The following is a 15,959-nucleotide window of genomic DNA, read 5'->3' as shown; positions in this document are numbered from 1 at the left end:
ATAAACTGAACCCGCAATTCATCAGCTGTAACAGGCTTAACTGAGGGACTGGGGGGAGAAGAGAGAATTAGGGCCAAAATACATGGGAGAGTCAACACCATAAAAGCTCAAGTTTCCTACCTTACAGTAACCATGGTGACACAGCCTGTGAAAGGCTGATCTAGGTCCTCGAGATAGGGCGCAACACTGAAAGTTTGTTGCTATTCCTCGGTTGCTTCTAATCAACAGAGTAAAGCAGCCCACCAACAATAGTTTGAGGCCCTGAGAGAGAACTGAAGTTAGATTTCCGGTCTTGGAAATGTTTTCCTGGAAAAGAGTTTAAGTAATTTTGTTTGACTGTATTTGGGGTTAGGTTAGCTACTTGGCCGTGCTCAAACCCAAGCCTTTCAAACCAAGTTCCCCAGTTTGCTGGTGAATAGACTTGTGAGAGAATAAGTCGAAGATATGCAGTAGGATACAAACAATCTAGTACTGCTTCACCAACATGAACTATGGTCCCCATTCGATGCCCAGGCCAAATGGAGCCAACTCCTAGGACACATGCTGCTTTCCCCATTCAAACTATTTTTTCACTGTTGCCATTTAATGATTACATCAAAAACAATGAAAAGATAATTAACATTTTCCCAACCTCAGCCGCAAACAGCCCTTGTCAATCAGGAAGACAGACGTTCAATAGAAATATGGGTTTTATTGGTTTAAACTGCAATCTGTCATTACAAAAATAATACATGAGAATGAAGACTGTAGATAACAGCAACAGCTGCTAAAAAGAGAATACATTCACCTGTTGATTGATGTCAACCCTGTTCCCCTTTATTCCACTACAAGGGGTTTAGGCTTAAATCTGCTCTGTGTTCTAAAACGTGTGATAAAGGCACAATGCTTGGGGATACGTGGAATGTATTGATAGGTAGTTAAATGGGAATGACTGGTGCAACAACAAAAATGACCAAAACAACATCACCTTATTTGGCAAAAAAAAATTATAAAAAAAAAATGTTCATGGCATTGTGGAATATGCGAGCGTCCATAATTAACTAATTCAAGACATTTCCGTTTGTCGTTAGCAGCATTAAAACGCTGGTTATATAGGCTAAGAGTGACTTAAATACTAAAATGAATGTTTGTCCTGGTCAAAAGAAAGTGAAATAACAGGAAGAGGACTGACACCCAAGTCTGCATTCTAGAGAACCTTGGAGAGCTGCTGCAATCCACAACTGGAAGAGGATTAGGATAGAAAACAGAAGCTGAAAACCACAGTTCAACATCAGGGAAAAACAATAAATACAACAAAAATAAGTTTAAATTAAGATTAACTTTCTAAATAAATCAAAGTGTAGTTACAAAACAGAAAAAAGTAATTGCAGTATAATATATTAACTGTGGGGGGAAAAAAAAAAAAAAAAAAGTCTTCAATCAATAGAGAAGATCATAATTTAACATAAAAGAAAATATATTCTATTGTTTCATTATCAAGATAAATACAAAAAAAATGCCTTAAGATCAGCAATAAATACATTCTGATAAGTTAAATAATCAGTGACAAGGAAAAACCTCAAGGTTTTCAAAACAAACTAAACAATAATAATGTTGAACAAGGTGGAATTAATGGAAGAGCTTTTCACTCAGATTTTTGACAGTGGAGATTGAGGGGTCCTCTCAGTCATCTATTAAGCTGGCTGGTATCCTGGGAGACAGGACAGGCCAAGCGCAAATATTAATATTGATTGGCCAGAGTTTACTCATATGAACAGTCCTACTCCTCCGACCTTCAACACGACTAAAGATAGACATTGTCTAAGGGCACCACAGATTATTCTTAGGGGTTGTCGTCATGGTGCCAGAGAGCACATATCAGCACCAAAATAAAATTAATTCTTCCCGCCCTAATTCTAAACAAAAGCCATCTGTGCGTTTGTCTAGTCCCCACATCCAAAAATTACACAATTCAAAAATAGAGGGGCAGGAAAAAAACGTGGAATCATTAAAAGTAACCATTGTAGTCCCACAGATGTCTTGGTACACATTGATCGGACATCACCAAGGCACTTCATCAGAACTGATTGTCCAATAATATTTTTGCTGGTTTAATTTTAAGAGAAAGGTGACCCATTGTAAATGGAGCACTGATTTGTCACAAGTCCTCTCGAGGCGTAGACGGATGAGAGGTTTGAAGATAGCTGTGGCACAGGCAACAATGGTCACGTGACGATATGCATAACTGCTACACACCAAAACGACAGGGGACTCCTGGCATGGACACACTGGAGCTTTCACTGACATGTTCAGATCCATCTCTACCGTTCACCGTTATTGTAGCCCTTCACCCAAGGACAACTTGTCTTGAACTAGTGTTGTCATGTTAACTGCTACGTATCACGATTCTTTAGTGACCACTTGGCTGAATGACCATTTGGGTAAGATAAAGACACCTCTGTTCATTGGCTAATCAGGTTATTCTGAGATGAGGTGGGCAGGGGGGGAGCGGAGGTTCTTCTGCAGAGGAGGAAATCTGCTTTTTGATTGGACTAAGTGGCTACAACACTGCTGCATAGAACTACCATGTCCACTTCTGGGTTGTAAACAAGGCGAGGGTCAGGACCATGGGGGGGGGTGTAGACACTAATCATCAGAGATGGAGAGCCTGCTGAAGATGGGCAGGCGGCGTGAGGCATCCAGGCTAGGGGACTCCGAGCCGCTCTGACTGCTCTGGTAGCCCTCCAGGTCTGAGAGAGAGTCCGGGGGACTGGCGGGAGACTCCGACATGGGCCGGAAGAAGCAGGGGGCGGTGGGGGAGGGTGTTGCCGGGGTCAGCAGACCAGGCTCCAAGACAGAGAGGCCCCCCCCTAAGCTGGGCCCGAACAGGTTGGCCAGCTCCTGGCTGGTGTAGGTGAAGGGTTTGCTGGGCCAGTCACTCATGTCCTCATCGGTGGAGATAGGTGGCGGGGTGACCGAGGTGGGGCTGACCTGCAGACCACCCTGGCTGGGGAAGCCAGCGAAGCTGAAGCTGTGCTGGAGGCGAGGGCGCTCAATCTTGTTGAAAGTGGAGAGGGGTGGCGGTGGGCCGCGGCGCTCCTCTGCGTTGTGGATGAAGTGGCAGCGCGGGCCGTAGGGGCAGAAGCCCATAGTGTGGAAGGTGCGACACAACTCTGTCTTGTACTTGGGGTGGCGGCTCAGGCTGCGCAGCTCTTGCATGCCGTGGGCAAACTGGCACTTGTCACCGTACTTGCAGGTGCCATTCTCCTCGAAGGGCCGGCACAGCTCCGTCTTATAGCGGCTGGAGTTCACCTGCTGCTGGCCCTGGCTCTGTCCGATGCCGAGACCCTGGAGCTGACTGCCCGGCTTGAGGCGTTCCCCGGTCTCTGAGAAGGAGCGATCTCGGAAGCAGTTCTCCTTGTTTTTACTGCCGCAACCACCGATCAGGAGCGAGAAGGGGTCCACCTTCAGACTGTTGATGAACTGGTTCTGGTTGAATTTAGCGTTGGGAAGGGTGACTGAGTCACAGCGCTGCAACAGCCCACTGCCCCCCACCGCCTTCCTGTCCAGCAAGGAGGAGCCGTTGTTGTGGGGCCCACCGAAAGTGTTGTTGTTGTAGTTCAACATCTTATTGTTCTGTAAAGAAAATAACACAGTCACATAAAAATGTATATAACGTGTCAATGTCAATCAGTAGAATGAAAAACAAAGAAAGTTTTGATCTAGCAGTACTTTGATCAAGGTTACAGTCCAGACCTTTTATTACTTGCATTGAACAGAATATTAATTCTACTAGGCAGCTCTTGAACAACAATATAGAAAGACTCATCTCCATAGTCACATGGTAAAGACAAATGGGCAACTAGCAAACAAAAAGCACTGCCAAACAATTATGGCCTTAGTATGTGCATGTGACAGCAATATTCACAAATGCTAGTTACATAGATAAGACAATCGATAAAAACCAGTAAACATCTGCTGAAGGTTATCTATTTCAAAAGGGATATAGATAAACACAGTATTCAAATGCTGACATGTTACCTTCGGGATCCAATATGTTTTCAAACTGAGGCACAGCTGCTTACAATTCGTACTGAGTGGGGATTGCCCGGTTACTCAACCCTGCACCTTAGAGGCTGCTGCCCTATATACAAAGACATGGAAAACTGGTCGCTTTAATGTTTACAAACTGCTTTACTCATCTCATTTGTATATACTGTATTCCATTTTAGTCAATGCCACTCCGACATTGCTCGTCCTAATATTTACATATTTCTTAATTCCATCGTTTTACTTTTAGATTGGTGTATTGTTAGATACTAATGCACTGTTGGAGCTAGGAACACAAGCATTTCGAGACACCCGCAATAACATCTGCTAATTATGCGTGACCAATAACATTTGATTAGATTGCCATCCCTGCGCGACACAGCGTCTCAGTATCGTTCGTGTTGAATCCGCCTGTTCATCAAATCATTTATTACCATGTGACGTGAACCCAGTTTGATGGCAAAGCGTTGTATTGTCAGAATCGTTTTAGTTACTACATAACATTTAAAATGGTAACGTTAGATTGTAAGCTTGCGACGCTAAGCACTCTTATCTAGACCCGAACATAACATGTGACATGAACAGCGAGAACATAAAATTGCCTGGTAAGGGAATTATTATAAATGTACTGAATTGTTAACAGCCATTAAGCACTTTATACTTTGTCACCTACATGCCATGCATACAGCTAGTACTCACTGACGTTTGCTGAACAATCCCGAAAAAGTTAATGAGCTAGCACGGTACGTTAGCTTCAGCCTTCCGCTCAAAGCAATCAATGAACATTCGTTACCTTGTTCACTTCGGTGTATTCTAAGAAAGGAGGAACGATAGTTGCTGTCATTTTTGTTGTGGCTATTGTAAAGAGAGGGAAGAAAATTAAAAAAAAAAAGTTACCTAAAACACAGGGCTGGTGGTTAGTCCAGATTTACGTGTCCTTTCTGCCCTGCAGAGAGCCCCTCTGTCCTGCAGAAGTTGAACGCAGATCCTTTTAAAACGCTACATGGTTATGTTGGCTGGGAGGGGCCTGAGTTAGACTGACATATGAAAATGTGGCGGCAGACCTGCCTAATTCTAATTCATCGTTTTTGTGTTTAATAGACCAAATTACACATTCTGTTAACATCTGACTCCAGAGTGATCTGTGATTGCAAATTGTAGCCTGACATTTCAGATTTACCGACAAAAAAATACTGCAGTTTACTATAGAATACTACAGCACTTAATTTATAATTCTGTAGTATACTGTAGAATACTATATTACACACGGTAGTATCCACACAAAAAAACACTGTAGTAAATACTACAGAAATGTATGCAAAAACACTACATTTTTGTAAACTATATTAAATACAACAGGATTTCATTTGCATATACCCTGCCCATTCCCCTCCCACCATATCCCAGTTTGTGCCACCCATAAGTGAGAAACCTACTTTCCAAGTATTTATCATGTCGAATAAGACAATCTCCTTCCTGTTCTTATTCAGAGGGGCTGGGTTAAATGCATAAGACATATTTCAGTTGAATGTATTTAGTTGTACAACTGACTAGGTATGCCCCTTTCCCTTTAAACCCTATATTGTGTTCTCTACAGGTTATAGAAAAAGCAGAAACTCCCCTCACAAGAAAAGACTGCTGTTTTGAAACTGCAGTCGGCTGTGGTATTTTGGATGCAATAATTGCAGAATAACTTTGATGTACTGCAGTTGAACGGCAGTTATACTGCACTGTAACTGCAGTTACACTGCAAAATTACTGCAGTAAAAAAAATGTTATTTTGGATGCAGTATTTGCAACATACTGTAGTTATACTGCACTCTAACTGCAGTTATTCTTCAGTGTATAGGCAGTAAATACTACAGTACTGCAGATATACTGCACTCTGAATGCAATCTTTTTTTGTAAGGGTCCATTCAGAACCCGGTCCTACCTACCTAAAGGTTACGGAAACTTTGTCCTTTTAGTATTTCTCCAGTAGGTTTCCTCAAGGAGAAAGCCCCCGCTTCTTTGTCAAAGATAATACAATAAAAACACTTTTAGTAAATACTACAGTAATGTCCCCAAAAACACTACAGTATACTACAGTCTGCAAAAATACTACAGTATACTGTACTACAGTCCGCAAAAACACTACAGTAAATACTACACTATACTACAGTCCGCAAAAACACTACAGTAATTACTATAGTATATACTACTGCTTTTTTACTATAGTATTTATATTATAGTAAACTGTAAATACTACAGTATACTTCAGTAAATACTACAGACTTCAGTCCGTAAAAAAACACTAGTGAATACTATGGTATTCCTACCATAGTATACACTATAGTATTTTTTAATGTGGGTAGATGTGATAATTAATTTTTTGGGATGTAGTGAACTACTTTTTTTCAAAGTAACTTCAGTAAAGTAAACTATACTGTATGTTTCTTAAGGGTAGCTTTAGTGTACCTTAACTTATTCCAGTGTGAATTCATTGGTAGCTTGGTAAACTATATTTTCAGAGTAGCTTCCCAAACACTGCTTGCCTTTTGATACATTTATAATTCATCACCGGGGGGACTCAAAGTTGTGATTCAACTGTATTGGCTGTTGGTCCCATATAGGCAGAGAGGTAAACAACATGATGTGTACATTATTTACAAAGTGGCTATAGGCGTCCGTTATTGACAAAACACTATCTTTCCAAATATAGGCAATAAACTCCCACCTATCCAAATTGTTCATGACAAACCAAGGCCAGGCTGTCTGAAGGGATCACAAATATAGCCTACTCCTGAATTTCAGAGGGCAGAGGAGAAGGAGGACGTAGTTCAAACTTGAGGTTGTTGTTTCAAGCGTGACCTCCACATAACCATGGAAGAGGTCAGATAGGTGAATTCCTCAGCTAGCCTAATTGCAGATACTGTGATATTTGGTTCCTGACTTGATCTTTTAGGCTACCTGTTGTGGGTTCAATAACACCTCAAAGAAAAGCCAGGTATGTTGTGTCAGTAGCGTCTTCTAGATGAACTGTTGGTCGAAGCACGTTTGTTTTTCTTATTAATGAATAACTGTTTAATGATTTGGTTTGACAATATTCTCTCTGATATTGTGTGTGTGTGTAATAGAGCGAGATGGAGAGAGAGGCGGTTAGATTCAGCCATATTGGATGGCGGTCACCACAGTGTTGCAGCAGTCAGCTTATTTTCATCCAGTCTTTGGTTATTGGTTTGAGTCCTCATGGTGTATGAGAGGGACATGCACATACTTTCCATGGTTTTCATAAAATTATATAATCCGTAACTTCCTTCAGGGCAGGGAAACCTATGCTTGTATTTCCCAAATCAAAATCATATCAACACAACTCATGGCATTAAGGCCTTGTACATTACTAAGGCCCTATGTTTTGGTTGATCATGTCACATGACCTGGATTTGAAACTAGATTTTTAAGCATTTTCCAGAAATGAGTGTTAGACCAAAAATGAAAACAATTTCCTGAGGACGGTGATGGACCATCTGACAGTTTGGGGACAGTTTGATGAAAACATTTTAAATAAAGGTTCAAATACAGGTCACGTGACATGATTAACCAAAACACAGGGACGTAATTATCACACCTGTTCAGTTTTTCCTAACCTCCAAAATAGTATAAGACATAAGAGATGTTATCAAGTGATGAATTAAACTAAGTTTCCATCCAAGGAACATTTAACTGAGACGTTCAAGGTGATTCATTAGAAATAATAGTAACTGCCCACTGGGCACACACTGGTTGAATGAATGTTGTTTCCACGAAATGTCAACGTCTGTGCCCAGTGGGAGGATGAAAATTATCCATGACAAAACACAGTGATGCTTAATTCCCCATGCCATGCAGGAGGATGGCAGCTTTGTGTGGTAGGGGCTGGTTCGCTTGAGGCCCTAAGGAAAGATATCATGTAACGTGCTGCTTCCTTTTTCCACTGCAATTTCAATATATCTCCGTGTGAGACTGGTACCAGAGAGACCAATGTATGCTTTGACACGCATGCACGCAGACACACACACACACAATATAGGCCTAAGGTTTGTCATTGGTGCTGGGTGGAGGGTACGCTCAGAGGGACAGAGTCATCCTCATGCAATGTGGGCGACTGAATCTTTCAACTATTTACATTTGGTTTTGTAAAAATAAAGCATTCTCCAAAACATAGGAGGCAAAGAAGATCTGATGTGGAAAATGGTTGATTTCTGTGTTAGTGTCTAAACATGCTTTTATAGTACAAAGGGTCAAGGATTCACTGACCAATGATCCAAAATCATCAGTGTGAAATGATCTGTAGTGATGGCCAAGTCTGACTGATCTTTTATGATGGCCAAGTCTGACTGATCTGCAGTGATGGCCATGTCTGACTGATCTGTAGTGATGGCCAAGTCTGACTGATCTGTAGTGATGGCCAAGTCTGACTGATCTGTAGTGATGGCCATGTCTGACTGATCTGTAGTGATGGCCAATTCTGACTGATCTGTAGTGATGGCCAAGTCTGACTGATCTGTAGTGATGGCCAAGTCTGACTGATCTGTAGTGATGGCCAAGTCTGACTGATCTGTAGTGATGGCCAAGTCTGACTGATCTGTAGTGATGGCCAAGTCTGACTGATCTGTAGTGATGGCCAAGTCTGACTGATCTGTAGTGATGGCCAAGTCTGACTGATCTGTAGTGATGGCCAAGTCTGACTGATCTGTAGTGATGGCCAAGTCAAATGGATTAATGTTTGCTGTTTAGTAAGACGACCCATTAGGCTTGACTTAACTGGTCCTCATCAAGTCAATGAAACAGGCTGTCGGGAAAAAGCCATCATGTCAATTTGGATGATTAATTACACAAATGATGTAATTACTTTTAGAGAATTGAATGTAGTACAGGAACTTTTTCCTCTGTGAGAATGACAGCGTTTGAAAAATACCAAAAGAGTTACGGTGGCGCACACAGGATGAACAGATTATCTAAAGAGAAGGAGAAAGGGAGCACAGAGGAGTGTAAAAATTGTGTTAAATGTTGCTGTTCTGGTAGCTGAGGAATATAAGGTAACAGCTATAGCTACAGTATACTGCAGTATCTGGTCGTTGTCCCACAAAGCTTGCAATGTGCAGATTTCAGGAAGCAGTAATCCAATTGTACAAAACCACATTACGAGTAAACCATCTTTCTCTCTCCTCTCTCTCTCCTCTCTCTCTCTCCTCTCCTCTCCATCTCTCCATACAGTCTCCATTTCAGTCTCCCATGGCAATCTTCCTTGCATAATGTTTTGCTTCACCAGAGCCCAGAGACCTTGGCGCCGAGTGTTGGACGCCTAACACTGTTGACATGGTGCTGTTTTGCAATACAAAATGGAATGTGGTTTATTTTCTGAAACATATTTTCTTTCTACCATGTTGCAACTCAATTTCCCACTTTTTTTCTTTGTTATTGTTCTAGTGGATTAAAGTCTGTGTGTTTTTGATTGAGGGAGAGGAAGAGAGAGCGAGGGGGGGTTATCTGTTTGAAGAGCACGTCTGTGATTTATTTGAGTTCATTCATGGTATGTGATTTTACGAGAAGTTCATGGCAAGATAAGAGCACCCCATAAAAATCCATGAAGAATTGAGTCACTCCTCCATCATGTCTACTGAACTGGATGCAAAGCGTTCGTTTAGCCTTTGAGACAACTCTTCCGTACGTCTTCTCTTTTTGAACTCTCTCTTTTTCCCACCAAATGAAGGAGAGATGATTGAAAGGCAAGAAAGAGCCTGTTAAGTTATTATGCAAGGAAGTTTTTCTTGGTGTCAAGTCTTAGCCTAATAATAAAGGGCCGAGATTTCTTCATGTCGAGCCGATTGACATTGAATGTTGTACAAAAGCAATGTTTGCACAGGGAGAGGCCCCACCGCAGCTGGGAAGAGGCCTGACAAAAGGCTCAGAGCTTTAGACGAATGAACACATCTGGAGTTGTGTGGTCCATGTCACAGTTGGTTCTGTTCAGACCACTCAACCAAAAACAGATCTTTCCACCCCCTTAGGAAGAAAACACATGCAACAATTTGAAAGCTTGAAATAACAAAAAACAACCACAGAAGGTGGGTTGTTCCACGGATTGCAGGGGTGTTCCACAGATGGCAGGGGTGTTCCACAGATGGCAGAGGTGTTCCACGGATTGCAGGGGTGTTCCACGGATTGCAGGGGTGTTCCACGGATTGCAGGGGTGTTCCACAGAGTGCAGGGGTGTTCCACAGAGTGCAGGGGTGTTCCACAGAGTGCAGGGGTGTTCCACAGAGTGCAGGGGTGTTCCACAGAGTGCAGGGGTGTTCCACAGAGTGCAGGGGTGTTCCACAGAGTGCAGGGGTGTTCCACGGATTGCAGGGGTGTTCCACAGAGTGCAAGGGTGTTCCACGGATTGCAGGGGTGTTCCACAGAGTGCAGGGGTGTTCCACAGAGTGCAGGGGTGTTCCACAGAGTGCAGAGGTGTTCCACGGATTGCAGGGGTGTTCCACGGATTGCAGAGGTGTTCCACGAATTGCAGGGGTGTTCCACAGATTGTAGGTGTGTTCCACGGATTGCAGGGGTGTTCCACGGATTGCAGGTGTGTTCCACAGATTGCAGGGGTGTTCCACAGAGTGCAGAGGTGTTCCACAGATTGCAGGGGTGTTCCACGGATTGCAGGGGTGTTCCACAGAGTGCAGAGATGTTCCACAGATTGCATTTTCCACCAGAGAAGTCAGTTTGTGGGCATGTAAACATGGATAGCATGTCTCTGACCACTTGCGTTTAGATGTTTCCACCCCCAAACCTCCAACCCCCACTCACTCACTTCATGCCCTCCTCCATCAAGCCCCATTTGTTTCCATCTCTCTCTTCTTCACCCACTTCCCTCCACACAGACATACACACATCGTTCCCTCCCCCACAGGCAGTGAATGTGAGGCCGCAAAGCAGCCTTATGGTAATTCAATGACTATTTCACTAGTAAAGTGTAAAACTCAGAAGTGAAATGACAACATTGAACAGTGAACCATCATGTTTTTGTATAAAATATCTAATAATGAAAGAGAAGGATTGTTGTTTTGATGTTGGTCAAGTTAGTCTGGAAGAGATAGAAAACAAATGTTATCCATCAACAATGATGAGCCACCGGGTACAGACTACCTGAATGGGAAACTATAGAGAACGGTAGCAGACTGTATTACCACCAGGTATAGACTACCTGGATGGGAAACTATAGAGAACAGTAGCAGACTGTATTACCACCAGGTATAGACTACCTGGATGGGAAACTATAGAGAACGGTAGCAGACTGTATTACCACCAGGAATAGACTACCTGGATGGGAAACTATAGAGAACGGTAGCAGACTGTATTACCACCAGGTATAGACTACCTGGATGGGAAACTATAGAGAACGGTAGCAGACTGTATTACCACCAGGTATAGACTACCTGGATGGGAAACTATAGAGAACGGTAGCAGACTGTATTACCACTGGGTATAGACTACCTGGATGGGAAACTATAGAGAACGGTAGCAGACTGTATTACCACCAGGTATAGACTACCTAAATGGGAAACTACATTGAGGGAAAAAAGTATTTGATCCCCTGCTGATTTTGTACATTTGCCCACTGACAAAGAAATTATCAGTCTATAATTTTAATGGTAGGTTTATTTGAACAGTGAGAGACAGAATAACAACAAAAAAATCCAGAAACACGCATGTCAAAAATGTTATAAATTGATTTGCATTTTAATGAGGGAAATAAGTATTTGACTCCCTCTCAATCAGAAAGATTTCTGGCTCCCAGGTGTCTTTTATACAGGTAATGAGCTGAGATTAGGAGCACACTCTTAAAGGGAGTGCTCCTAATCTCAGTTTGTTACCTGTAGAAAAGACACTTGTCCACAGAAGCAATCAATCAATCTGATTCCAAACTCTCCACCATGGCCAAGACCAAAGAGCTCTCCAAGGATGTCAGGGACAAGATTGTAGACCTACACAAGGCTGGAATGGGCTACAAGACCATCGGCAAGCAGCTTGGTGAGAAGGTGACAACAGTTGGTGCGATTATTCGCAAATGGAAGAAACACAAAAGAACTGTCAAACTCCCTCGGCCTGGGGCTCCATGCAAGATCTCACATCATGGAGTTGCAATGATCATGAGAACGGTGAGGAATCAGCCCAGAACTACACAGGAGGATCTTGTCAATGATCTCAAGGCAGCTGGGACCATAGTCACCAAGAAAACAATTGGTAACACACTACGCCGTGAAGGACTGAAATCCTGCAGTGCCCGCAAGGTCCCCCTGCTCAAGAATACATATACATGCCCGTCTGAAGTTTGCCAATGAACATCTGAATGATTCAGAGGACAACTGGTGAAAGTGTTGTGGTCAGATGAGACCAAAATGGAGCTCTTTGGCATCAACTCAACTCGCCGTGTTTGGAGGAGGAGGAATGCTGCCTATGACCCCAAGAACACCATCTCCACCGTCAAACGTGGAGGTGGAAATATTATGCTTTGGGGGTGTTTTTCTGCTAAGGGGACAGGACAACTTCACCGCATCAAAGGGACGATGGACAGGGCCATGTACCGTCAAATCTTGGGTGAGAACCTTCTTCCCTCAGCCAGGGCATTGAAAATGGGTCGTGGATGGGTATTCCAGCATGACAATGACCCAAAACACATGGCCAAGGCAACAAAGGAGTGGCTCAAGAAGAAGCACATTAAGGTCCTGTAGTGGCCTAGCCAGTCTCCAGACCTTAATCCCATAGAAAATCTGTGGAGGGCGCTGAAGGTTCGAGTTGCCAAACGTCAGCCTCGAAACCTTAATGACTTGGAGAAGATCTGCAAAGAGGAGTGGGACAAAATCCCTCCTGAGATGTGTGCAAACCTGGTGGCCAACTACAAGAAACGTCTGACCTCTGTGATTGCCAACAATAATTTTGCCACCAAGTACTAAGTCATGTTTTGCAGAGGGGTCAAATACTTATTTCCCTCATTAAAATGCTAATCAATTTAAAACATTTTTGACATGCGTTTTTCTGGATATTTTTGTTGTTATTCTGTCTCTCACTGTTCAAATAAACCTACCATTAAAATTATAGACTGATCATTTCTTTGTCAGTGGGCAAATGTACAAAATCAGCAGGGGATCAAATACTTTTTTCCCTCACTATATAGAGAACGGTAGCAGACTGTATTACCACCCCTATGTGCTAGATCTTTAACCAAAGCCTAAAGGAGTGTGTGTGTCCACAGGTGTAGAAGAAAGCTAAAGTAATTCCATTGCCTAAAAATAGTAAAGCACCCGTTGCTGGCTGTAACAGCCGACCAATCAGTTTGATGCCTGTTCTATTTAAACTGATGGAGAGATTAAATGTAACCTTTTACTTAACTAGGCAAATACAATGCTATTTATCAGAGAACAAGTTAACTACTGACTTTCAGCATACATATAGAGAAAGGCACTCAACTTGTACTGCACTGATTCAAATGACAGATTGGTTCAAATAAATGGATAATAAGATGATAGTTGGATCTGTGTTGTTAGATTCAGTGCAGCCTTTGATGTTATTGATCATAAATTGTCATTTAAGGAACTTGATACGACTTTGCATCACCTGCCATCACATGGTTGGAGAGTTACTTTTCCATAGAACCCAGAGAGTGTTCTTCAATAGAAGCTTCTCTAACATCAGTGCAGTGTCCCTCAGGGCAGTTGCCTTGGGCTGTTACTCTTGTCTATTTTTTTTCAAATGATTTGCCACTGGTCTTACACAAAGCTAGAAAGACTATGTATGCGGATGATTCCACACTCTCCAGCCAAAGTCAGTGAGCTCACTGAAATGCTAAATAAGGAGTTACAGTCAGTATCAGAATGGGGGATTAACAATAAACTAAAAGCATTGTATTTGGTTCTAAAAAAATGTTAAGCCTAAACCTCAACTGGAGTTTTATATAAAGGGTGTGACCATTGAGGAAGTTGAGGAAGCTAAACTCCCAGGATTAACATCAGATGGTCAGTTATCAAGGTCAGGTCATATTGACAAAGTTGGGGAGGGGTATGTCTGTTATAAAACGATGTTCTGTGTTTTTGACACAAAGATCAACTGTACTAGTTGTTAAGACTCTGATCTTGTCCCATCTTGATTAATGTCTGGTAATATGGTCAAGTGCAGCAAAGACCTAGCAAAGCTGCAGCTGGCTCAAAACAGAGCAGCATGCCTTTCCCTTAACTGCACATACAGAACTAACTTCAGCAACATGCACACTAGTCTTTCCTGGTTGAGGGTTGATGAGAGATTAACTCTCATATTACTGTAATGAAAATGTCAGATTGTCTGCATAATCAAATAACATTCAGTTCAGACATCCATACATACTCCACAAGACATGCCACCAGGGGTCTCTTCACAGTCCCCAAGTCCAAAATGAATTCACGGCAATGCACCCTTCCATCTCCAATTACTCTCACAAACAGCAAAATGACCTTTTAAAAAAAGATTCAACAACATCTCATGGACAGCTGTAAGGGGGACACACTTAACTCTTCTTGAACTGCACTGTTAGTTAAGGGCTTGTAAGTAACCATTTCACGGTAGGGTCCTCACTAGTTGTATTCGGCGCATGTGACAAATAAAGTTTGATTTGAAACAAACACACATCATATTTGTATTTTTTTGTATTGTTTGTATATCGTTGTATTTTAAATGAATGTGACTGTCCTTGTCTATCACTCTTTTTGTTACTTGTCATGGTGTGCATGAAAAAAAGGAGGGAATTGATTTGGAGATAGTAGAGAAGGATGATCAAGAAGGATGATCAAAAAGAGGGGAGGAGAAAGTGAAAGCGAAGGTATTGACTGGAGTGCAGTGAGTCAAAGAAAAAGAGAGAGTTGTAAAGCGAGAAAGAGAGTTGTAGAGTATTTTTTTTCTACCTTTATTTAACTAGGCAAGCCAGTTAAGAACAAATTCTTATTTTCAATGACAGCCTAGGAACAGTGGGTTAACTGCCTTGTTCAGGGGCAGAACGACAGATTTTTACCTTGTCAGCTTGGGGATTCAATCTTGCAACCTTTCGGTTACTAGTCCAACGCTCTAACTACTAGGCTTCCTGCCGCCCCTGAGTGAGATAGTGTGTGGGGACAAAATGCTCTGTCATGTCAGAACTACTGTGAGGACGCTTGCCGATGTGACTTAACCATTTCTAACAACTGAGGAAGCCGTCCATGTGTTGGCAACATGTGCTGCATGGCTGGGAGGAGGAAATAGGAGGAGGGAAGGACGGAGAGGGCAGAGGAAAGTCAAGGGGGAGGAGATGGAGGAGGGGAGGGGTCACACGTAGTCGACCCAGTTTTCATTCCTCTCTATCTCTCTCCCTCTCTCTCTCTCTCGCTCTCTCCCATGTCCACTCCGTTCTCATCCCCCCCTTCTTTCTGTAACATGTTTATCTGACCACTGAGTGACATATGGAAGAGTTGGGCCTCTCCGGAGGAGGTCAGTTAGTGTCTGGGACTGGGATGGCATCCCTCACCTGCACAATCGTGGCTGTCATTGGGTGACTGATCACCTTGAGTCCGTGAGCAGATGTTTGTCTTATTACATAAGGCCCGTTGTCCCTCTGGCAGTGGCAAAAACATTGGACTCATGGGTCTGATCATCTAGAGTTACATCTGGAAAGGAACATGGCCATTAGATTTCATAATAAATCAGAACTGTCAAAATGATAAGATAATAATCTGGCTATTACTAAAGGATACACCGTAAAGAGAAAGAGTGAGGACATACTACAACTATGTAGGCTAATGATTCTATATGATACAATCCTATATATAAAACAGTTTTGATCATAAATGTTATTGAAAAATATTAGAATGAGTAATATAAGAATATAAGGATAACATAGCAGCTCTTAAATATGTAAGCATTCA

General features: G+C 42.4%; 1 protein-coding gene across 14 annotated transcripts; it reads right to left on the bottom strand.

The window, feature by feature from the left end:
* Window positions 1-671: 671 nt before the first annotated feature.
* Window positions 672-15,689, bottom strand: LOC106608164 (mRNA decay activator protein ZFP36L1). Of its 14 annotated transcripts, XM_014205938.3 has the most exons (4): window positions 4,927-5,031; window positions 4,729-4,842; window positions 4,021-4,123; window positions 672-3,615 (listed from the first exon to the last, which is right to left on the bottom strand). In XM_014205938.3, exon 4 carries the CDS (start codon window positions 3,604-3,606, stop codon window positions 2,626-2,628), a length of 981 nt encoding a protein of 326 aa, XP_014061413.1. In that variant the 5' UTR covers window positions 3,607-3,615; window positions 4,021-4,123; window positions 4,729-4,842; window positions 4,927-5,031; the 3' UTR covers window positions 672-2,625. The 14 variants fall into 14 exon arrangements, with proteins under 14 accessions (XP_014061413.1, XP_014061416.1, XP_082833165.1 ...); XM_014205941.3 differs by lacking the exon at window positions 4,729-4,842 and having other exon boundaries at window positions 4,927-5,044; XM_082977039.1 differs by lacking the exon at window positions 4,021-4,123 and having other exon boundaries at window positions 4,703-4,842; window positions 4,927-5,032.
* Between the last annotated feature and the right edge of the window lie 270 nt (window positions 15,690-15,959).

This window comes from Salmo salar, chromosome 06 (assembly GCF_965601325.2).
Source record: "Salmo salar chromosome 06, fSalSal1, whole genome shotgun sequence".
Classification (NCBI taxonomy): Eukaryota; Metazoa; Chordata; class Actinopteri; order Salmoniformes; family Salmonidae; genus Salmo; species Salmo salar.
This window is presented reverse-complemented; position numbering and strand designations above follow the sequence as displayed.